The 23,079-nt window shown below is 46.9% G+C and overlaps 1 protein-coding gene across 3 annotated transcripts in view; it reads left to right on the top strand.

The window, feature by feature from the left end:
• Positions 1 to 520: 520 nt before the first annotated feature.
• PLXNB1 (plexin B1) overlaps positions 521 to 23,079 on the top strand; it is a 53,050-nt gene continuing 30,491 nt past the window's right edge. Inside the window, exons 1-3 of one of the 3 annotated variants that reach the window (XM_026052502.1) lie at positions 521 to 537; positions 16,922 to 18,065; positions 22,591 to 22,773. In XM_026052502.1, the coding sequence (XP_025908287.1) occupies positions 16,932 to 18,065; positions 22,591 to 22,773 (1,317 nt within the window). In that variant the 5' untranslated portion in view covers positions 521 to 537; positions 16,922 to 16,931. Of the gene's footprint in view, positions 538 to 960; positions 1,005 to 16,921; positions 18,066 to 22,590; positions 22,774 to 23,079 lie in introns of those variants that run through there. The other 2 variants (XM_026052503.1, XM_026052501.1) reach the window with 2 other exon arrangements.

The following is a 23,079-nucleotide window of genomic DNA, read 5'->3' as shown; positions in this document are numbered from 1 at the left end:
TCTGTTAGACCTGCCCTTGAGAGCCGCGCGGTCCTTGGAGAGCGGCCGCTCCGGAGAAGCGCTGCAGTGGGCTGAATCGAGGCTGTTTCAGGCTGCGCAGCCCCGAGCTAATCTCCCAGAGGCAGAGACATTACTCACCAATCAGGAATGTGTCTGTATTTTTCCTAATGAGAACAAAACATTTTATCCCTGTTCATTAGCGGAGAGTTGGGGGGTACTGTTGCTATGCCAACAGACTCCTCTCCCTGCAGACACACTGGGGGTGTCTTCCATGCCGTGGTTCGAAGGGTGAACAGGAAGGCTCGCTCTGGAAAGAAAAAGATCCCATTGTTTTCCCCGGCTGCCTGGACTTTGTGCAGCTGGCCAGACTTCGTCTCCTCAAGGGGAAGGGAACCGCAGCAGGAGTCAAGTGCAGCAGGGATTTAATTTATTGGAAAAATAGTCTTTGCATTTCATCTTATGTTGTTTTTTCCAGCTTGAGGCACACTCTTCAATAAGAGAAATGAAGGTGTCTCAACGTTCACAAGAGTCCAAATGGTAAGCAAAACACGCCGGGAGTCAGCACCGGGGCACCCATGGGTTGTGCAGCCCAGTGGTCCCTAACTGTTCCTCATCATTCTGTGCACTGTGATACTGGGCAGCCTCTGGATGCTGCTACGTAATAAACGTGCCAAAAGAACTGCACCAACTGTGGTTAGTCGAACAAGGGGGTTCCCACATGCGCATGGTCCATGGGAATGGGGGGGTGGCATTATGTGAGAATGGGAAGTCATTCCCTTTATGCTGGCTCCTGGAAGGGATGGGAGGCCATCCCTTCAGCAGCAGCAGCATTATCTGCAGAGCTCTGCAGGAAGCCGGTGCATCCAGTGGTTGTCTCTGCCTTTTCCCCTCCCTGTTTGTCTTGGTCCTTCTCCCCAGTGACCACCGCTCTTTGTGAATAACCAGCTGGGATCTGTGGACTCAGAGGTGCCATCACCCTGCAGAGAGGCCTCTCTGCACCTCAGGTGCTGCACTGCTCTATCTCTTGCAATATAACAGGGGATATTTAAAATTTGAATTTTCTAGAGAAGGGAAGAGGTGTAACTTGCAGGCAATGGAGTATTTGCAGAGACCCCAAGGCTAGCAAAGTACCAGAACTGAAAGAAATGTGCTCTTTGAGCACAATATATTGCCAAAATGGGCCAGCAAGTGTAGCCAAATCTGCAGACAGCTCCCTGGAGTCAGGGGTGATGTTCGTATGTGGCTGCCAATAGGCAGGCAACGTGATGAGCTGCTTTGCACTGCCGGAGCTTAGTGCTGACAGCTAGAGACCCTTGAAGAAGTGACTGCCTGAAGCTGAGTTCTCGTTCGAGGCTGCTTCCCTGCTTCCTGTTAAACTGGATGGCTGCAACTCCTGTTTCAGCTAGCCTGGCAAAACACACCGAGTGAATGTGTGGAATTTGAATACTGGAATTTGAATATCAAATGCAGGGTGGTACAGCAGAAATCTCAGATGGAATGAGAGGCTGGAGATCTGCAGATCTGATGGGGAATGAAACCTTGGCACCTGGGCCCCGGGTGCTGATGTAGATGAGTCACCAAGCCTTGCATTAGACAGATGTATATCATAGAGCCCTGGGAGCTCAGGAGCCCTGGATGAAGAGCCCTGGGAGCTCTTCATCAGGAGGATGGAGGAAATCTGCTGGTTGGACATATAATTATAGCAGTAGGAGGGTTCGGCAGAAATAAAAGCAATGAAGAAAACCAGGGAGAAACTGCCGCAGTCTGCGTGTACGCGGCCAGTTTGGTTTCAGTTGGGTAGTAAAGCTGGATTAAAGTCTTGGATGTTAAAGAGCAAGCTTTGGGAAAAATCTATTTTGAACTGCAGCCTCCAAGAATAAATCCTCAGCACACATAACACATGTACAAAGGTTGGGGAGTCTGGTTTCCTCAGCTTTGCATTGGCTCTGGGTGGTTCAAGTAAAACCAATAAATCAAAGCTGTTTGAAATAGGGAGTGAGTAAGTACTTGAGATTTGAAATTCAGGCCAGTTTCTTTTGGATCCATGCTTTTAGGATGCATAAAAATAAAGGACTGCAGAGAGGACAGAGGTCTGTGTACTGCCTATATGCTGTGTTTGAGAGATCCAGCTGATTCTGTCCAGATCTTACTGAAACAGCGTGTTCCAGCTGAAGTGCAGGAGAGGAAATGCCTTTTAGTACCTTTAAGTGCAGAAGTTCATGGCTGAACAAACTAATTTCTGAAATGTGGGTTGTTATTATCTAAGTCTCTATCTTATTCTCATGCAGCAGCAATTCGCCTGGGAATTTGCCTCTCCCTTGGTCCCTATGCTGTTTAAAGAGGACGAAGGAGGTTTTGTGTGCTGCTAATTTGTTGTGGAGCTCCTCTTTTTCTCCTTTTGAATGAGAATAGATATGTACCTGCTGAGCTGCTCTTGAGTGTGAGTTTGGAAACCCTTGGGAGAAACCCTTCACCTGCAGTGGGGTGGGAGGAACATGACCTTTTTTCCCAATATAGCAAGTGCAGTGGTGCTTTTTGGCTGTAGACCTTTCTCTTGGCTTCCTGTGCCTGGCAAGCTGCCCCTTCTATGTTCTCTCTACATTTGACCCACGGCTCCCTTGGTCCATGACGTGATGCCTCTGCAAAACTGCCTTAACCTGCTGCTTCCATTCCAAATGAGATGTTCCAGTGAAAGACAAGTCCAAACTGCTGTCTGCTCCTGCATCTTGCTGGTTTTCAATCCTATTTTCCAGATGTCTTCCACTGCCTGCTCAGCTTTTCTGTTAGCTGGGTAAGCTCCATTTGTTTAATTATCTAACCTCATAACAGCTAGATTCTTGTTTTAGTAGCATATGAGCTTCTATTAGAGGAAGAATAATGCAGCTGTGCGTATATCCACAGTGGGATGAAGAATAAATTTCCAAATCTGTTACTGCTGCTTGCCTGTGAGATCACTGCAGGTGTAATGCTGGTGATCGGGTAGATGCTTGTGTGAAAATCATCTCTTTTGGTATGTTTTCCATACAGTCTTTGTGTAACTTCCAGGGTTGGCATATCCTGATGTCACCAAAGATGTGGAAAGCTCTGTTGAGCTGAGTTCTGGTAGCCTTTTAGGAAAAGCTGATATCTTGCCCATCAGATGCAGTAAAAGAGATGGGAATAGCCGAGTTGTACTGGACCATAGGAACCTTGAGTCCTATTTGCTGTTCAGTCACCCTGAGAACAGGGTTCCCTTTTGATCAGAACCAGTAATGAGCCTGTTGGGAGTTGTTTCCTCTATCCCTTGATAGATAATGATTCAAAGCCTCAAATGATGAGACAAACTTTTATTTATTAAAAAAAAAAAAGAAAAAAAGAAAAAAGAGATAAAAGAAAAAGCTAGTTGACATTCAGTAGTGTAACTCTAGGTAGCATGTCTGCCCTCTTTTGAATTCTGTTTTTGCTTTCAGTGGCCTCATTTCTTTATTTTATTCTAGCTACAATTCTGCATTTAAACATTTCTGCGCAACTGTTAATATGGAAACTGGCAATGGATATAGAAAAGACAGATGTTTCAGCCTGACAGGAGAGATTAGATTACTTAGTGAGTTGGGCATGTGTGAATAGGGGGGTTAAGTAAAGTCATACATCAGATAATCAAGAATGTCGATAGTGATTAGGAAGGAACTTTGCATTTGTGGGGAAAAAAATGGGAACTTTGGGGGTATTGAGGTTTTACATGGTATTTGGAAATTGGTGAATACTGTGCCTATATTTAAGGGGGGGAAAGTTGATATCTTCTGTTGTTAACAAAGGGTATATGTGACGGAATAAAGCTCTGGCAAACAACCTTTGTAGTGTGGTACTTATAGTCAATTTAGCTTGCCCTAATGAAGGATAATAACATTATTTGTATTTAAAGTGTTAATATGGAGGAAGCTTTTGAAAAATGCTGCGACTTGAAAGTAAATCTAAAAGTAAATCTGGAAATCTGGAAAGTTATTGTGCATGTTTTAACAGAGAACTAGATAACTAGCAATTATAGCAGATGGGGAATCTGGCTTTGAAAATAAACTAATTTCTCTAACTCATTTACAAGTTGAATTTTTTGCAGTTTGAGGAAAATGGTTGTGTTTCTGGGAGGGTATCTTCAGTCACTCGAAATGGAATAGCAGCAACAGTCATCAAAGCTGAGAGGTATCTTCCATGCAAAGAGCAACTGATTAAACTGGGACACTTCAGTCTGAGAGGAGATAAGTAACAGATACCTTCAAAATCTTGAATGACGTGGAAAGGTCAGAGGGAGAGCAACTCTTCCCTAGCAAGTATGAATAGGTATTGAATGCAGCCAACATGTACTAGCTTAAAACCAAGTGAAGACTTGGTCCTTGATGTGTGCAGTTAACGTGGTAAGCTTCTTGCCACAAGATGTTGTCAGTGCCAAACATCTATGTGTATTTGAGGACGTAGGGCGGTCCTATAGAGAAGGAATTATTTAGGGTTACTACATGCATAGAAAATATCTTGGTCTCAAGAAATCCCTATGCTGCACGTTATTGAAGTTTGGGAAAGTATTCAGAGAAATGCTGCTGTGTACTTCTTTCTTATGGCTTTGGGCTATTTGTCGGAGCCCGAACAACTGCAATCTGTGATTTATCAGTGGAAGAGGGAGAGAAAAAGACTTCTGAAAACTGAAAATGGCATAGCTGGCTCAGTTGCTTCTGTGCTGCATGTGCCTATTACTTGCTCAGATCATTGCTTGTGGACTACTGAAAGCTTCAGGCTGGCTTGGGTTTGAAGAGAGGTGGGCAGTGTTGGTCAGGAAAATGAAGCGAGGTCGGAAGGGCAGTGTGAAGAGTCTATTAGCTGAACAGTTGCTGAGTTAGCTGCCTTCCCATCTGTAGGGAGCTGTTGGGTGCTGTTCCTCGTTTTCCAGTTGCTGACGAGCTTTGCTGCTTTGGGGAATGCAAAGCTGCCTGCTAGCAGTGGGATGACTAGAGGCATGTTCCTGGAGGTATGTCCCTATGACTGAAAACAGTTGAATTAACATACTTGAGAAATTACAGCTCCTCTGTGAAGACACAAACCAACTGTTTGCTTTGGCCTTAGCTAAATGCCCGCACTAACTTTTGTTCCCCTCCTGTTGGTAGTTATGTTATCTTCTTAACATATTGCATCCATTTAGTCAGCATTTTGGTGCAAGAAGTCATGTTTCTACCTAAACAGAAGTTTCCTTGGTGGGAAGATTCCTTCCCCAGTGGGTCCTGCGGAGGACTCAATTGCCACAGCATTTAGAGGGTGACTTTCTTGTTGCACTCTTTTCTTCAGTTATTTTTTTATCAGTAGCTACGTGTTCCAGCAATAACTCTGTTCTTGTCACAGGGTGCTGGACATGTCTCCCATTTTCCGTGTAGTCTGTCAGGATCAGATTTAGTTAAACTCAGTCTTTAACTTGTGTGATCTTTTCCATTGCTAGCTGTTCTGTGATTTCAAGTAGTCTTTCCCTCTAAGCCCTGAGAAGGTTTAATTTAAAATAGTTAATGCTGTTGATTGTGAGCCAGCCCCGCTCTGAACAGTCTCTTAGGTTCACATTAAGTAGCTGATTGCTGCTCAGTTTGGTCATTTTATGTCCCTCTCGAGTGCCATCAGAGACGTATTTTTGTAGTTCTTGATTAGTTACCAGTGTCATGGCAAAAATCGACATTTTCCTTTCCCAGAGGAAGACACAGTCCCGGCTATGAGGAGTATAGTGCTTAAAATGACCGAGGAAGGGCGTGTGGAGCTGGCTGAGCCTGCAAGCTGTGGTCACCACGGGCTACAGTTTGTGTCTTCAGTGTGGATGTGCGGATTGCTGCTCCATTCCCCTCGCCAGCTTCCCTGCCCTGGCCAGCCGTTCCCTCCTGTAAAAGCAGCCACTCGGAAGCAAAACAAACAGGGCAGAGGCCGATAGAGCTGGGTGGCGAGCAGGATGCTCGGAAGAGGAGGACGTGTCTGGAGAAGAGCAGCTGTGGAGCAGGTAGTGGACATCACTCTCCTGCCCTAGTAGTGTTTGCAGGTTGCAAAGAGTTCCGCTTGCTGTTATTCATCAGCAAAACTTACTTGTGTTTTCTCGGGCCTAATCTCTGTGCATCTGGGTCTTGGTTCTTAGTTACTTTCTTCCTATTTTTTAATATGTGGACTTAGGCACTTCCTGAAGTACTGTGAAGATGAGTCATAAGTGCTCTGAAGGCACAGCAACCATCTCTGCAAGGAGTTCAGGCCGTGAGGGAAAGCAAGGAGTAATAAATACAATTTGGGGAGTTCTTGCTACAAGGTCACCTTGTTAGATGAACAGAGGGTCCCAACTGCCAGACTTGCCACAGGCCCTTGGGTTGTTCTTGTTGGCATGGATTGCTTTTCTTCTATAGAAATAAGTTGGTGGTTTGTTACTCAAGCTTCAGCATGGCTTTTATTTAACCCCTCTTAGTTCTCATTAGTTGTGTGCAACGGAGCTGAGTGTTGTTGCTGACAGTTGTGATGGACAGAGCTGTCCTATCTGCATCAGTGAGGAGCCTCAACGAGGAGCTACTCTGCTCTGCACTGCACTAAAGCCAGCCAGTCCCTCTGGGGTGTCTGTGGCGAAATAACTACTGGGAAAACAGGAGCGCAATGTGATCAGCAAGTAGGGAGGGAGATTACAGTAGTTTGATTAAAATCCTGTGATATGAAACCAGAGGGAATAATTGCAGAATTAAGGACTTCTTTGCAGTCTATATTTATTTTAGATTGCCTTAAATAAATCAATGTGAGAATAAAACTATCTTGTACCTTTGCAACTTCCTTAGTTTTCTGCCTCTTTATCCCTACACAGCTGCTGTCTTGGGGCACGTCAGCTCCCCTAGCTGGGGACTGTTCAGTGGCAGGATGTGGATCCGTCTTTGTTTTGTCTGAACAGACTCTTCTCTTCCTGGTCGTCATCCTCCTGCTGTCCCAAACAAAGTGCTGCAGACCCGGTTTTCCTGTCATCTGGAAGCTTTTGCTCGGGAGACACCTGGCAAGACAGTGCTCTCCAAGTGCCACCAGTTATACCGGCTGTGATTCCTGCTCATAGCAGCTTGCTTTACCAGACTGGCATCTTGGTTTATGCAGCAGAGCATAATCATATGTTGGAGCATCTCTGTGGCCCCAGGGTGAAGGTCTGGGCTGCCCAGAGGCAGTTGGTCCCGTCCCACCAGTGGCTGCAGAGCTGGGAGAGGAGCAGCCTCAACCAACAGCCCTTTCAGATCCACTGCTGCCAGGAAGAGGTAACTGGTTCTGAACCACAGGGGCTTTAGGAGAACACCTAAAAATCCTCAACCCCGCACAAGACCAGGGGCTCCAATATTTTGCCAGAAACTTTTAGCATTGCCCTGGTTTGAAGGCACAGACAGCACTAGAAGCTGCTGCTGCAAAACCACCTTGCAGTGCTAAAATGTATCTCTCAGTGAATTCTGTATTGTATTAAAATTCCTTGTTCTGAATGTGGGAGTAGATGCTTGTCTGTTAACAAGGTCACTGGAGAACTCCAGCTCCAGATCGCTTTGCAAGTGCTCAACTGTGGACATCTCAAGGGCTCCCGGGATGTCTCCTGCCCCACTCCATGTAGGGCTGCATTTGGGGGAGCTGGGCGGTGAACTCAGTGCTCTGGGCTGTTCATGGTGCTCCAAAGCTGGTCCTGGCTCTCAAGTAGACTCAGCTCATTCCTTTTCCTGCCTGGGAGCTTGTGTATTGTCTGCAGGTTAGGCCCAGCTTGGGGAGCCCCGCAGGCTTTTTGGATGGCAGGGAGCATTGCTATCTGCTCTTGGCCTTATGAATATTTTGGTATCAGCTTATGGAGGTGGGAGAGAATGCCTGGCCACCCCAAATTGGATCATTATCTAGCAGACCTGTGTAACCTAATTACTGGGATATTTAGCCTGATAGTTTGTAGCTGACTACCGTAAGTCTTCCAGGCTTAGGTCCTAATTAATGGAAGGTTAATTGATCCCAGCTTTGTTTCTGATACTGCTTTGAAGTGAGCTGAGTAGCACAAGACAGAGTATGCCCCAAGTTGATTTGAAGGCAAACCACAAGCTGATTGCGGCAGCGATGTGGAATCTGTTGATTTTGCTGCCTGTGCTGGGTGGGAGGCGGTGAGGGCTCCATGTGTGGTGCATTGCATTAAGGTTATTTGCCTATTACTGGCTGTGTTCTTGGCTGCAAGCTGAACTGCTGACAGTGTTAGAGGGATGGGAAAGGCTGTTAAACTGCGGCTGCGTTTTGTTGTTCTGCAGAGTAAACTAAATGGTAAAAAAACTAAATCTTACCTGAAGGAAATCTCCGAGGAGAAGAGGTCCTTCCTGTCCAGCCAGGACATACTACAGCTTTACAGAGCTAACTAAGATGAAGACACATAGGACATCAAGAAAATGTTCTGTTCTTTACCAGGCCAGAACATTCTGCAGAGAGGATTTATTCAAGGCCAGCTCCAGTGCTTATTAGGGTTCTCTTCTGCATCTTGATAAGTAGATATTGGAGCTCGGTTTGTGATCTGTAGACATGAGTCCTGGGGTAGGTGTGTGTCTCCTCTCTTCCTCTCAGCAGCCTAGCAGGGCTAGTGCCCTTATCCATTATTCCTTATCCCCTTATCCTGGATGAGAATATCTGGAGCTCAATCCTGCTCCCTGTGTGCAGTAGAGGAAGGAGAAAATGATCTTGGCCATGTGCTTAGGGATTCTCCAGAGCTCTAGTGTTGGAATGGGTAGGGAAGCACAGGGGATGTGTCAGGCAACCTCTGCATTAACAGTGGATGCAGCTGGGGCTGATGACCAGTTATCTCAGCTGGGGCTGATGACCAGTTATCTCAGCTGGGGGTGTTGCAGATCCCCTAGCAGAAACATGTTTTAAAGGTGCTGGCAGGCTTGCACCAAGGCCAGGCCATGTAGGCCGAGTGTTGCCTGGAGAGGTGGCCTTGGCCTCTGTGTGGTTTGGGTGCCCTCACCACATGTGTGCCAGCTACGGGAGCGCTTTCCCTGCCTTGGAATGGCACAGAGCCAAGGAGGAGGCTCCAGGATGGAAGCAGTTACACCCAGAAGGTCAGGTACTGGCCTAGCTGCTTCTAGAGGAAGCAGTTGAGCATTTCTTCTCTCCATCTGCTGGCCCGGCTGTCCTACGTTGCGGGAAGACTCCCAATTTCCCAGCAGTTCTGTGGAGACGAAGCCAAGAGCAGGAGGGATCCTGAGCACGGTGAGAGGTGCCTGTAATGACAGGGAGGGCAGTGTGGTTGGGAAGGCGTGCCACGTTTGAGGTGGAGGCCGCTAAAATATGAATCACGTCTGTTTGAAGTAGTGATGAAATCCCCGATGAAGGATTTCTCTAATACCTGGCCAAATAGTCTGGTGTGCTTTAACTTTCCTTTCTCCCTAGTCAGAACGTACGGTCCTGACCTACTTTCAGCAACAGCAGTTCTGTTAAACACTGCCCAGCACTTAGCTGCATTTACACGTTTTTATCTCTATTTTGTTCAGTCAGCCCCTGAGCGAGAAGCTTCCATCAAGTGTTTGGCAGGGAGGGAAGAGGGAAGTTGCTGGAAGGGAGGCTGTTCATGTTTTAAACCCAGTTCTACCCCTGCTGTGCCCAGCGCCTTAGGCCTTTGCTTCAGTTTCGGAGCTTGTGCCCTGGCGTGTTGGACTTCCACGCTTGTGCTGCCCTGTGAGGATTCAGTGAGATGCTATCTGACTGTTAATATAGCAGAAAGCACCTTTAGAAACAGTCTGTGAGGCTCAGTTTCTAAATAGGAGATTAGGAAGGCCTCAAGTTACGCTCCTAATATGCAAAAGGAAATACAACTTATGTACGTAAAATGAGAAGTTTAATTATGAATGTCATCCCAGGGCAAACTGCACAGCTCTGTCTAGCTCGGTTTCTTTGACGATAACCAGAAGGAGAAGCTTAATGAGTGGTGTAAGAAGCAGGGCATGTGTAGTGATGTTCCCCCCCTTCCTCTTCCTTTGATAGTCCCAGCTTAAGGCCCTCCTCGGCCGGGAGTTGTATCTGGTCTCTACTTCATCTATTCTCCATTGATTTATATAACCCTCTTTTAAACCTGTTTATGCTTCTAGCCTCCATGACGCACTACAGCAGTGATCTCTGCAATTTAATTATGTGTTTTAGATGTAACGTGAAAGATTTTACATTTAACACAAATGTCCTTGCACTGGCTTAGAAATGCCGTCTTTAACTTCGTGGATGTGCTCCTTGTTTCTGCACTGAGAGATGGTGGTTAATGAGGCCATGTTTTTCATCTTGATGTATTTGTTGTGTTACAGATCTGCTGCATTTTCCTTATCTCCCTGCCCAGTTGTTTCTTTGTCCATGTGAAGGCCCAGGGAGTCCAGGCTCTCCTTATCCGGCAGCTGCTTTGTGCTTTTGATCATCCTTGTTGTCATTTTTGTCACACTCTGCCCTTTTTCAGATGTTGTCAAATGCTGCAGACAGCTCTGATTCCCACATGATGGTGATTTGATTTTCCTTTCCCTGTTGCTCCTAAGGTTATTTGCCTTTTGCGTGATACTACATAGTGAACTGAGCTGCAACATTTGGAAACTTTTCTTGATTGATACCAGCTAATTTAGCTACTAGTGTATTTGCATAATTAGTATATTGTGTGATTTTTGTTTTTTTAATTAACATTTTAGTCATTGTTTAATTGCATAGGACCCTGTGAACAAAGCTGCTTTCTGTGATCTGTTCTCAATATGATTGTGCTGAATAATTTTTTTCTTGGTCAACTTTTGTCACATTTGGACATCATCCTCATAGATCATGTTATGGATGTGTGGAGTGGCACAGGTTGCAGAATCTTGCCCATTACATTCATCTGAGTAGGAAACTGCCTGTTCCTACCTTTGCTTTCCTGTCTTTAAACTACTTATTAAGTCATGACAGGACTATAATTCCAATTCTGTGGAAGCTTAATTTTTTTTTTCTTCCCCAAGAGCCTTTGCTGACCATTTTTTAATCAGTTTAGTTCCCATTAAACAGACTAAAACCTGGGTTTTGCCTGCAAAATGGAGAAGGAAGATCTGTGCTTGGAATTCCTTGGGTACTACAAGGTTTTCTCTCCACCCCAATATTAGTCTCTGTCTTGGTCCTCAATTGAGTTCCACTTGTGTGGAAAGGAGGGATTTGTTCAGCAGGGTGGATGGAATGGGTAATTTCAGGCGAGCTCAGCTTTCCCAGAGGGATTCCAGTACAGCTAAATTAAAATTATCTGGGCATGCTACAGGATAGAGTGCTGGTTTCTTTTTTTTAATTAGCTGCCTGGAAGAATATATATGAGTGGTGGCTGTTAAGCGACAACACCTGAACTTGGCGTGAGATGGGACAGCTGGGAGCGTGAGAAGCTCTGGGGCGCGTAGCTGGGGGAATGTCAGTAAAGGGAGCAGTAAAGATAACGTTTGCTTTGGGTGCAGCCTTGGAGAGCCAAGGGATAGCAGGTGTAGGCCAGGTGCTTTGAAGGAGGGGCTGACAAACTGCACCTGATGCTTCCATCAAGAGGATCCAGTCCGTATCTCAGGAGGGCCCAAGGCTGGAAGGATGGGTAGGGTAACGATTGCCCAGTGTCCATTTACGCTTATACTCCTCCCTAGGTATCTATGTCTGTTCCTGGAGAGCAGGTTTCTGTGTAGGTGGACCTGTGTCTGGCTTGGGACAGCTGGTATCTCCTTCCCCAAGGAGGATTAAGAAGAAGGATTCGTTTTCAAACTGCTGCAGAAAGTGACTAGAAGCATCTTCGACTCAGAAAATCTTAGGACAAGCAAAGTTGGACAAAATGACAAGGTGCTTTTTTCCAGGTAAATAGCCACAGGGAACAGTTAGCTAGGTTAAGATAGTGGCTTCTCCAATTAATGAAGCTGAAGAAAATGTCTACTTCTGTTGAAATATAAAGGTTTGGGGCAGATCATAAAGGATTCAAACCTTAGATGTATAATAAGAGCAGGAAGTTATCTGTTTGCTGTATTAAGTTACTAGGAAATTGACAGTTGGGTAGCGTTTCCCATTTTAAACTGTAGATACAATATAGCACTTGATTCTCCTTTTTATTGTCAGTTCTTGAAAGGATGATAAGGTGAAATCTCTCAGTCTACAATTAAGATATCTATGAAGATGGTATTAAAAATAAGTTAGTTGCTTTGAGGTCTTAGTAGAAAGCGGCAAGTCTTATTGTTGAACATAGGATATTAGGATATTTAGAAGAGGAGCAGCAATTCAGGGCTTTTGTGCAGAAATTACAATAGTCATATTCTTCCTAACGCTAGATTTGAATGTGCTGGAGTCCGAGGGTCATTGCATGGCTCAAGGAATTATTATTTGAATTTTGAAGGTGCCCAGAGCTCTCGCTGAAGGCCAACTCGGCGCATCAGGGCTCTGCGGATGCTGAGGTGGCAGGTGCTAGTGCAGGGACCTGCTCTTTCCCTGGCCGATTCTGCCAGAATTGGTGGCAAGTATGAAATACAGCCTAGGAGCCGTGACATTATGTGACCTCTCTGCATGTTTGGGGGATAGGATGTGGCATTAAGGAAATAATCTAGGAGGATTGGAATAATCTTTATGTGTTGATATGCTGTTAAAATGCGTCTGAGTGAGGTCAGGATTTTTTTTTTTCTTTATAATAAATGAATGAAGTCGTTTAAGGAGGATACTTGAGGTCAGAGAGGTAAAAATAGTGGTGCAGAAAACACTGTCGTGTTTCAATTCCCAAGTAAGAGAATAGTGCTGTTGCTTGTGCATTATTGGTTGTTATTTGGCTGATGTGATATAAATATTCTGTGGCAGAACTGACTAATCCTCCAGCCCTTCTGTTGTGATCCAGATTAAATAAATGAAACTCAGAAGGATCATTTTCATGTTAATATTTTACAGTATGTTAGACAATGTTCAGAATTGTCTGGAGCATTTTCTGTTTAAAGGGAATTCATCAAAAATTGAATATTTAAGAGAATCTTTAAGCTATGGCAGTTGCCTTTGGAATTAATTAAAGGCCACACACTTACAGTGCAATCTGTCTGTAACAGCTGTGTTATACCCTAGCAATGAGTACAGGAAGCAGAATAGTTCAGTAAATCCATACAGGGCTCAATCTCATAGCTTGTCGTGAAACTATCAGATTTAAATGTAGGTTATCCTTCTTCATGTCCTCCCAGAGAGGTTATGAGGGGCTTAGCTGAAGAGTAAGAAGGAGGCACTGATGCCCATGCTTGAGAATAATTTGGGAAATTGAATCACAAGCTGGCTGCTTTTCTCTCATTTTTCAAATAAAAGCGCAATAATGCCTCTGATTTAGCACTGGTGGTCACACGGGCTTATGTTCGCTTCTAATGTATATGTTTGTTTATATAGCAGTAACTACAAGTTCATCTGCTAATGGCTCTTCAGCAAAAAAAAAGAACAAAGAACCCATTCAGTGTTTATCCACCACTCAGAGTGACTGGAACCAGCTTGCAGAACTTGTGCTTTACCGACTATTTCCAGCCTTGTGAGCTGATCTGTGTCGAGTGTCTTGGGGACTAGCTAGTTTAGAGCTATCCTTCATGAAGATCTTCCAGGTAAGAATCTGCTAAGTTACTTTTAAGGAAATATTTGTGAGGGAAAGAGGAAAAATAGTTTTAGGTCCAAGCTCTGACCAGAGCAGGATCTAGTTATAGCTGCTGTCTGCTGGAATAAAAGGCTGCTTGGCTCTTCTATCTCTTTTCCAGTACGGATGCTCCAAAAAGCAAAGTGCTTTCTCTAAGACAGTAGTGTTAAGTTCAGCTTAACACAGATCAGAGGACTTCTGTGATCTGTGTTGCTAGTGTTAAGCAGTGGGTCTTGAATCCAAGCGAGGGTTGCGCATATGAGTGTTAGTTCTGCCCCTGGCACTTGTTGGTCTATGTTGGTCAGAGCAGAGTCTTCCATATTAAAGGCAGGACCACTAGTCAGAAAGCTGGTATTTCAGAGTTAAATTCCCAAGGCACGTGCTAGTTTTACTGTAAGTGCTAGCTGGGAAGGCAGCATTAGCTAGGAGGAAGATTAGAGGTTTTTGTAAGTGGTACAGTATAATGATGACTCGTGATCCTCGGCAATTCCCAGATCAAAGACTGCCATCTCTGTGTCTGTTTGGCCCTGTCACAACATAGTCAAACTCCTCTTAGATGATCATCATCCGCCTGTTTTGTTTCTGGCTGTTTTAAGCTTTGAAAACGAGGAAGCTCCAGGCAGAGCTGCACAGCAAGCTGCCGTGGCATCTGCATGACGGCTACGCAGAGGCACCAAAGCTGTTGTTTCTGTTAAGGGCTTCCTTGGATACAGTGTTCTCCAATAAAAGCAGGGAGAATGCGTCAAAGCCTGCAGGATGCACAGATCTGTTCAGAAAATGGATCTGTTGCATTTGGGGCAAGATCTGCTCTACTTACTCCTGTGAACCGGAGGCGATTTTGTTAAGTCGCTGAGCTCCATCCTGGCAGTCTGCGAGCAGCTACTTGCTGACTTTAAAAATATCCCTCGTCACACTTTGGAGATAACACCCCTTGTGTGATGAGGACCTCTGTCCAACCCCACCACGCATTCCCTCTCCAGCTTAGCAGGAGACCATGCAAGGCCAGTTGAGGGCTGTCTGTGCGCCTGGGTGAAGCGGAGTGCACTGGTAGCACGGAGAGCAGAGAACACTAAACGTCTATTATCAGTGCAAACAAAAGCCCTAGTGTGTGCACGTAACCTAAACATAGCTGGGGCTGCCGTGATGTGAATCAGTGCCTCTATGCTCGGAGGAGGGCACGCTGCCAGCGGAGCGCCGAAATTCCTGCGTGTGGGTGTATCCTGACCGTGCTACCTACCTACCTACAACAAATGTGTGAAATGGAGCTTTTCCAGAGCTTCACAAAGCCCGTATTTAATAACTGATTGTATTTATAATACCTTCCATCTGCTGGATTTCACAAGTAAACTAATCCTCTCAGCTGCCCTTTTGGAAGGGCAAAGATGGCTGTGTTTTACTGACAAAGGAGGTGGCAAGGAGGCTGTTGTGCCTCTACATTAGCAGTGATGTAAAAGATGGATCTAGATTCTAGCACTTACTCTGTTACTACGGTGTCTTCTGCACGCTGTGTGCTGGGTGTTGCACAGGATAAGTGGAGGACACAGTTTGCGTGGTGAGGAGTTCCTGATAGGAAGTCCTGCAGTGAAAGCCAGGGTAGCCTTTTCTTGAAATGCTGCAGACCTGCTTTGCATCTCTGTGCCCTTAGCCACTTTGGAGCTAATTGCACCTTGAGCTCACTAAGACCCAAGAGGTATGAGGCTGTAGGATGGAGCTGACAGTAGCTTTAGCTACCAAATAGACCGGGTTGTTGAAAGGAGCACGGTGGATTACAGGGCAGTTCTGGAGGATGCTGTGTGGCTAGGAGCTCTGTTGAACCCCTGGTCCATGCTAGTGTCTGTACAGCTTTGATACCCCGCTGCTTCATGATGGGGATGGAGGGAAGGGGCTTGATTCTGCTGCCCTTGAAGCAGCACACCCACTTCTCCATTCAGGCTTTCATAAGCAGATGATGGGTACTTGCAGCTGATGCTGTAGGGATTTAATAATTGAAATGTGACAGATACTTATTAGCGCATTTCCAACTTATTAGCTCATTCCCAGCTTGCTGTGGGACACTCTGCTGTCCAGGCCAGCAGTTCCCAGCTTGGGTAGATCCCAGCTGCTTCTGAGAGTGACTGGTGCAAGGCTTTGCACACCAGGCAACATCCACCCCGTCACACACTGCCTGTGCTTTTGAGGCACGGGGTGGGAAAGGCATGGAGCCTTTTACAGTGTGGAGAGAGGTTCTGGGGGCACATGGGTGGCAGCAAGTGAGTGCAGTGTCTTGTCCAGGCCTGCCGTTCCGCACGAGGAGGAGTTGGGCTCGCAGGAACCAGCTTGTCAGAGCACACGGGTGGTGGGGGATGACTGGTGGCCTGTTGGCTCCAGGGCAGCGGCTGGAGGCCTCACAGCATCAGGGCAGAGCACTCCTGCTTCACGTGGCCCTTGTTCAGTGGAGCGATGACATGGAAAGGTCTCACCTGAAACACTAGTGCCAAGGCCTCCTTAGACCCAAAGGAGGACAACAATAGCCAAAAGCAGGACGAGAAAGAAAGAACAGTGTTAATTAAGCACGGTGAATTCTGGAAATATTAATTTCATGCTATATCAAATGCAGACCAGAGGAGATGTTTGTTTTCTGTAAGTGGGAGCCTGCCTACGATTTATTTAAACAATAGTCCTGCAGGGTGTGTTTGTCTTGGACAGCAGTGTGTTTGTTTTACTGTGGTGTTACCCATTAACAATGCCTACAACGAGCTGTGGGATGTGGGCCTGTCTTGGAGTACTTATAGCATCACATCAAAGAGTTGTAGAGGAGTCTGGTTAAACGTGGCTCACTTCTGAAGGCGCAAGAATGGCAGGGAACTGAAGCTGCGGTGTTTGAGGCAACCCTTTAGTGCAGTGTAGATGGGACCTTCCTCCTTAAGTTGCATCCCTGGACTAATGGGACTGTTTCTTCAGCAAATTTAGTACAGGTCTTAGGAGGTGAAGAGCAGCTTCTAGCAGTACCTCCCAGCAGAGTCTGGGGTTCCACCAGTACCTTTCCAGCTCCTCCTGAAGATACTGTGCCTGTCACCTCAATGCCAAGGTGACTGAGCAAAGCCTCTGATGCTCCTGTAGGCTTCTTTCTGTTGGTGTTGCTAAGGAGGTACTGTTTTGCCTCTTGGAGTCAGTTCTCCAATGGAGAACTGGCTTTCTTTATAGTGATCTATGTCCTCTTTGCCCATCTCGCACAATAAGAATACTACTGAAGGAGTTTGGGGTATGCTAATCTTCACTCCTGGTTTCAGAGGAGTTATAACAGCTCTTTTTTTGTTGTTCCTCTTGCAGAGTGTTTACCATGCCTCTAGGAACATCCTTCCTTCCTGTTCTTTGTTTCTTGGGAGCAGCCATTCCAAGGGGACTGCAATATGTCACGTTCTCACGCAACACTACAAAATTCCTCCACTTGTCAATGGACTTGGAGTCTGGGACCATTTACCTGGGGGCCACCAACTTTCTTTTTCAGTTGACATCTGACCTGCTGCTGGAGAACGTGGTTCAGACGGGGCCGGTTCTGGACAGTAAGGATTGCCTCCCTCCGGTCTCCAAGCTGGAGTGTCCTCAGGCGCACTACACCGACAATCACAACAAGCTGCTGCTGGTGGACGCGGCGCATGAGGAGCTCATCGTGTGCGGCAGCGTGCACCAGGGCATCTGCGAGAAGAGGAGCCTCACCTCCATCGACCACGTTCTCTTCCGACCAGAAAGCCCTGGTGACACCCAGTACGTTGCTGCCAACGATCCCAATATCACCACCGTGGGACTTGTGGCTTACTCGAAGGACGAGGTCCCTCTGCTCTTTGTGGGACGAGGGTACACTAGCCGAGGGGTTGGAGGGGGGATCCCTCCCATCACCACCCGAAATCTCAGGGCCCTCGGGGGGGATATTCAAGGCACCGACTCGCACTCCATCTTCTCCTATGAAGAAACAGCAAAGCTGGCCGTGGGCCGGCTCTCCGAGTACAACCACCACTTCATTAAGTCCTTCACCTACCGCTCGAGCGTCTACTTCCTCTTCTACCGTCGGGACCTCAAGTCGCAGTCGCGGGAGTACAAGACCTACATCTCGCGCATCTGCCTCGATGACTCGCACTATTACTCCTACGTGGAGCTGCCGCTGCTCTGCCAGAGCGAAGCCAACACGTACAGCCTGCTGCAGGCCGCCTACGTCACCCGGCCGGGCGAAGGCCTGGCCCGAGGGCACTTTGGCACCGAGGGAGAGGTGCTCTTCACTGCCTTCTCTGCCTGGCAGGCTTCGTCCGGCAAGCTGAGCGAGGAGTCCGCGCTCTGCGTCTACGCCATGGAGGAGGTGGATCGCCTCACCAACTGGACTAGGGATGTTTGCTACATGAGAGATGGGAGGTCAGAAGACGGGACGGAGGTGGCTTATATTGAATACGATGTCAGCTCCAACTGTGTCCAGCTGCCAGCGGTAAGTTTGGCACCTTTGCCAGGGTGAGGGGGAATCTTAGTGTGTTCTGGTGCTGCTTTGTGTCGCTGGAATGAGCTCCTTTCCCACAGATGTGTGGTGAAATCTGCTGCTGCTGTGGAGCCCCTGGGTCCAGGCTGATTTTCAGCTCCTGCAGCAACGCGATGCAAGAGCTAATGTCTCCCATTTAAGTGTGGTCTGTGTCGTTGCTCCTGCAGCTCTGGGTCGTGCCTGGGCACATTCGCTGCCCGAGGGCAGTGCGTTGCCTGTGGCCCTGGGGAAGTCACCTGGTGAGACCGGACTCCAGGGCTTGTCTTGTGGAAGCACCAGGCAAGAGCACTGAAGCTGCCGTTTAAGTTGATTTTGATCAATATCCTCACATCTTGGGTGTGCTGTGCGGGGTTGGAGGCCGGTGCCTGTGTGCTGGGGAGGGGAATCGGAGGTGTGCCTGAGTTCGAGGTGTGCCGGGTCCCTGTTGCTCACAGGGCAGTCTTGCCTCACAGCAGCTCCTATGAGGACACCCAGAACTGAAAGCAGAGCAAAAGCAAGTGTGGCAGGTAAATCCCATTCCCCCAGACTGTATTTGTGCCCAAAGATGATTCATTCTTGATCTGGTGGCCCTTTGTCTCCAGAGCTGTAAGCCGTAATAATCCTCTTCATAGGCATAAACTTAATTTCTATGGTTGAGGCATGGTGGGACGTTGCAGGATAGAAAGGTAAACTGCAGTGCCTGCCAGCCCGAGTGCTTGCGCCTTGCTGGCACTGCTGGCTGGGGCTGCGACATCGGGGACGGTGCCACTAGCACGGAGCAGCAGGGCTGGCCGAGGCGGTGCTGGGGACTGTCCTCACAGAAGACTCTGTTGCTGTGAGCAGCTCGTTTGCACCTCGGTCTCACTAGTCCTTAGCAGAACAGCGCGTTATCATGTGCCTGCTTTTTACAGAACAGGCCGTGCAGATCACTTGCCCTTGCCAGCCTTGTGCCATAAATAGTGGTACCACAGAGCTCTGGAAATCTCTGCAATTGGATGTGTGGTCAAAAAGCAGTTTATTTTTTTATACCTTTTTTTTTTTTCCTTTTTTTTTTCTTTGCAGTATTTAGAGCTGACTGTAGACTACTTGAGGGCAAACCCAAGGGTAAAGGAGCAGCCTTGGAGCAGGAAGAATGTAAGGCCAGGAGGAAACATAAAGACTTCCAGAAGCAAGAGATAGGTTTATGTCTTGCCTTGGAGTATCTTCCTGTTCCTTGTGTCTTCTGTTGGGACAGCATGGAGGGAATTGTCAGAGGTGGCTTTGGTTTGACAGTGAACTCCCTCAAACTATCCTAGCCTCGAAAACCCTTCTTTTGTGTGGAGAGTCCCACTGTGGTTTGATCTGGGAGAAAAAGACCGGTCTTTGCCATGAAAGTCGTGGTGCTCTGGCCCAGGGTGCCAGCTGCGCGGTCTGGCGCTCAGCGGGCTAATTAAACTGTGGCACCTTATTAACAAGTGTGCCCAATGAGATGTAAATGGCCCCACAAACTGCATCCTTGGCCTTTCAGCACGTGGTCGCGGCTGTCGTTAAGATTGTCCCCGACAGCGCAGAGAGGCCTGTGCCAGCCCTGGCCTGCTCCTTTGAGCCCGCGTGGAAGCGCCTCTCAATGACCGTTTTATTTAGGAGCAGTTTTAGCGCTCGGGCTCAATGGTGGCAGCTCGTGCTTTACGCAAGGGCAACGCTGCTGGATCTCCCGTTCTTCTGCCTCCCGAGCAGCCTGCGTGCAAGGTATGGCCTTTTCCCTAGTTAGCACTCGCTGCTATTTTTAGCACGTCGGGAAGGACTCGCGTTGGGTTTTACACTGCAGTACAGTTTCAGCCAGGAGAAGCACGCGGTTTTATGGGTGTTTCAGGGCTGTTTCATGTGTTCTAGAGCACTGGAAGCATACAGGTTTTTCTCATAGGTCTTGGGTTGCAGAGGACTGTGTAGTTGCTGTTAGTGTCTTGATAATTAAAAATACGAAAATGGTTTTTTTGCAAGGCATTAGAATTGTTTTTATCTTAGGATATAGTTTTCCAAACATGCAGCTTGCACTTTTGCACCAAGCTGCCCGTCCTCTTGTATAGGCATAGATTTCTCTCTCTGGATCCTGTCCCAGGAGCTGCAGCCTCCAGGCTGCCTGCGTCGTCGGAGGACGCTGGACGAACCCCTCCGCCTCATTGCCAAGATATTATTCCCTGAAAACTGCTCAGATGGTTGATGTGTGGATTTATATAAACACATTATACACTTATTGTGGCTTAATCTTGTGAAACAGAACAAATTTCACCCTTGATTGTGATTAACTGCTCTGCAAACAGTCCCTGGGAGGCCGTGTGGGTGCTGGGGAGCTTCACACCAGTCACTTTGTCACAGAGTCCCTAGGTGTTGCGTGTGAAGTGACTTGCCCTTGGCGTTGTACATAGGCAACAACAACTCTGAGCACTTTGGGGGCACAAGTATTCCCATTCTGTATTCATACTTAAGCAAACTTCAAAAAAATTGCCTTAGAAATGAAGTTATTAGGTATCAGTGTTTGTCTGATTTGATGAATGTTTGCAAAAGGTGGTTACAGCCCCATTTAAAGTGGAGGTTTTGGGGGTTTGAATATGAAATTTTGCCAGTATCTCATTTGCCGTTAAAATTTATAGGAGCTGGATAGCTGGAGAAACAGAAATCCTTAGCTGACCAAGCCCAGAGGAGGTCGGGGGGAGCACGAGAATAAAGTGAAAGAGCTGATAAGGAAAAGAGCACTCGCTCTCAATGACAGATTTTCCAGGTCGAAGGAGGGCAGACCCTGGCAGCTGCTAAAAGTCTGTCCTGCTCGGAGAGGTTAATTTAGAGCTTACACTAGTACATAGCAAATTAGCTGAATTAGTGTTTGAGAGGAAAGGAAAGCACCAGAATGAAAGAAGTGATATTCTAGCATGGTTTCCCCTATGGAAATGTTGTGTTGCTCCCTCCTTGCCTGCTGCAATAGCCGTGAATTTGAGGTGAGGTGAGCAGGTTAAATATATTTTACCGTTGAATTTTAATAGACTTTGTCAGAAGCTCCTGGTAATTAGTTTCTCCAGCGGGATGTCGTGTGGGAAAACAGAAAAATGGGAGGAGAGCAGGGAAAAGGCTGGGGAGTTTGCACCAGGATGGTGTAGGGAGCAGGGAGATGCCTCCAGAGTCTCCCATTGGGGATGTTTGTGCTGACTGATGCCAAGGTCTGCCTGGTACTCAGTGGTACCACAAGGCTCCATGCTGGCAAACGGGAATTCGGGAATGGCAGACGGGAAGAGTCCCTGCTCAGGGAGTCTTGATTTAACCTGTCGCCCCAGGGTAGAAATGGAGCTGTAGCCCATGCAAACTGCCCCGTTAATGCCCTGCTCCCTGCACAGCTGCATAAAGTAATCAGCAAAGGCCCAGAGAGGAGGGGGAAAATGCTGCCCGTAAGGAATTCAGCGATGGAAAACCATTAGTTTGTACAAACAACACTGCCTGAAGACAAACCATTAATTGATAGAAATGTTGTTGGTAATTGTTGAATGAACAATACCACATTCAGTCTCAGAAAGAGTACTGGAAAATTAGATTGGATACAGAACAAAGTGTCAAGAAAGACTCTAAAGCAATGCAGAAATTATCCTAGACAGGATTGGGTTTGTTATTTGGTGGTGGTGGGGGAATAGGAACATAATGAAATATCTTCTCTCCACACATGCAAATAGTGAATCACTTGGCAGCTTTTATTCTCTTTCTTTTGCAATTCAGTAAGTGAATATTAGGTGGGATTGGAAGGTACCTAACTGGAACAGAAAGATAAGTGTTTTCACGCAGTGCTTTGTACACAGTGGAATTAATTTTCAGATATCTAACAAAGCTCTGAAGAACTGAGGTGATGTGCGGAAAAGACTCTTGTTTTGACTTTTTATGGCCTCGCTATAGATCTATGCACTCTGCACCCATTTTTTTGGGTGTAATTTGTAAGCTCTGTTCCACTAGGTGCTTATATATGTCCCAATGCTTTGGGTTTCTGCTTTAGAACTTACATTGGTAGGTAATGTGATACAGCACGACATAAACAGGGCTAATTCGTGGTGGTGCTTGTGGCCAGGTAGCTGCTTTCATTTTGCTGTGGAATCAGGAATTCTCATCCCCTTTTTGGTTGGTTGGTTTGTTTTTCTTCATTCTGAAAAACAGAGGGAATTTTCCCTAAGCCCATCACTTGGGAGACTGATAGTTTAACCGAGTTTAGATGCATTTCATTAGTGATGCATCTGTTATGCTAAAAGGACTTGGCTGAAATGTCTGCAGGGTCCCTTCAAAAGCAACAAGCAGCAAACAGCTAAGCTAATTATTAAAAGCTGGTTTTCTATTCTCAGTCAAAAACCCCAGCGGGGTTCAAAGCTGAATTTACTGTTAGGCACCTCTGAGGAATTTGGCTGGAAGAAGCTGGTGACAAAGGTTGAAGATGCTAATGTGATTTGTATCTTCTCTTATGCTGTTCTCCGTGCTTTTTCCCCTCAACAAGGACACCCTGTACGCCTACCCCTGCGGCTCTGACCACACTCCCAGCCCCATGGCCAGCCGGATACCTTTGGAAGCAGCTCCGCTCCTGGAGAAGACAGGAGCCCGCCTGACAGCTGTGGCGGTGAATGTGGAAGATGGCCACACCATTGCTTTTCTGGGAGACAGCAAAGGGAGACTGCACAAGGTATGAGCGGGATGCAATGAGGAACAGAGGGTGAAGCAAACCAGGGATGCTCAGGTGAAGGGAGAAGAAAAAAAAGCAATTTCTCTTGTCCCTCAATCCCTTAAGCAGTTGGGTTCCTGCTCAGCATCAGTGCTATCATATAGCCCCTTCTCCTGCTGTCTGTGCTGTCCTTTGAGAACATGAACGCTCCAAGCAGCTGTCCTGCTGCTTGCCACTGAACCTGGGTCAGGACTGCTGCGTCCTCCAGTGTTTGTGCACACATTGCCAAGCGCCTGCTTCACGTCACTGCAACTGTTGCAGGGGATT

This window comes from Nothoprocta perdicaria, unplaced genomic scaffold (assembly GCF_003342845.1).
Source record: "Nothoprocta perdicaria isolate Ctin4 unplaced genomic scaffold, notPer1 scaffold_9, whole genome shotgun sequence".
Taxonomy (NCBI): Eukaryota; Metazoa; Chordata; class Aves; order Tinamiformes; family Tinamidae; genus Nothoprocta; species Nothoprocta perdicaria.
Note: the sequence above shows the minus strand (reverse complement) of the source record. Positions and strands in the feature narration are given on the sequence as shown.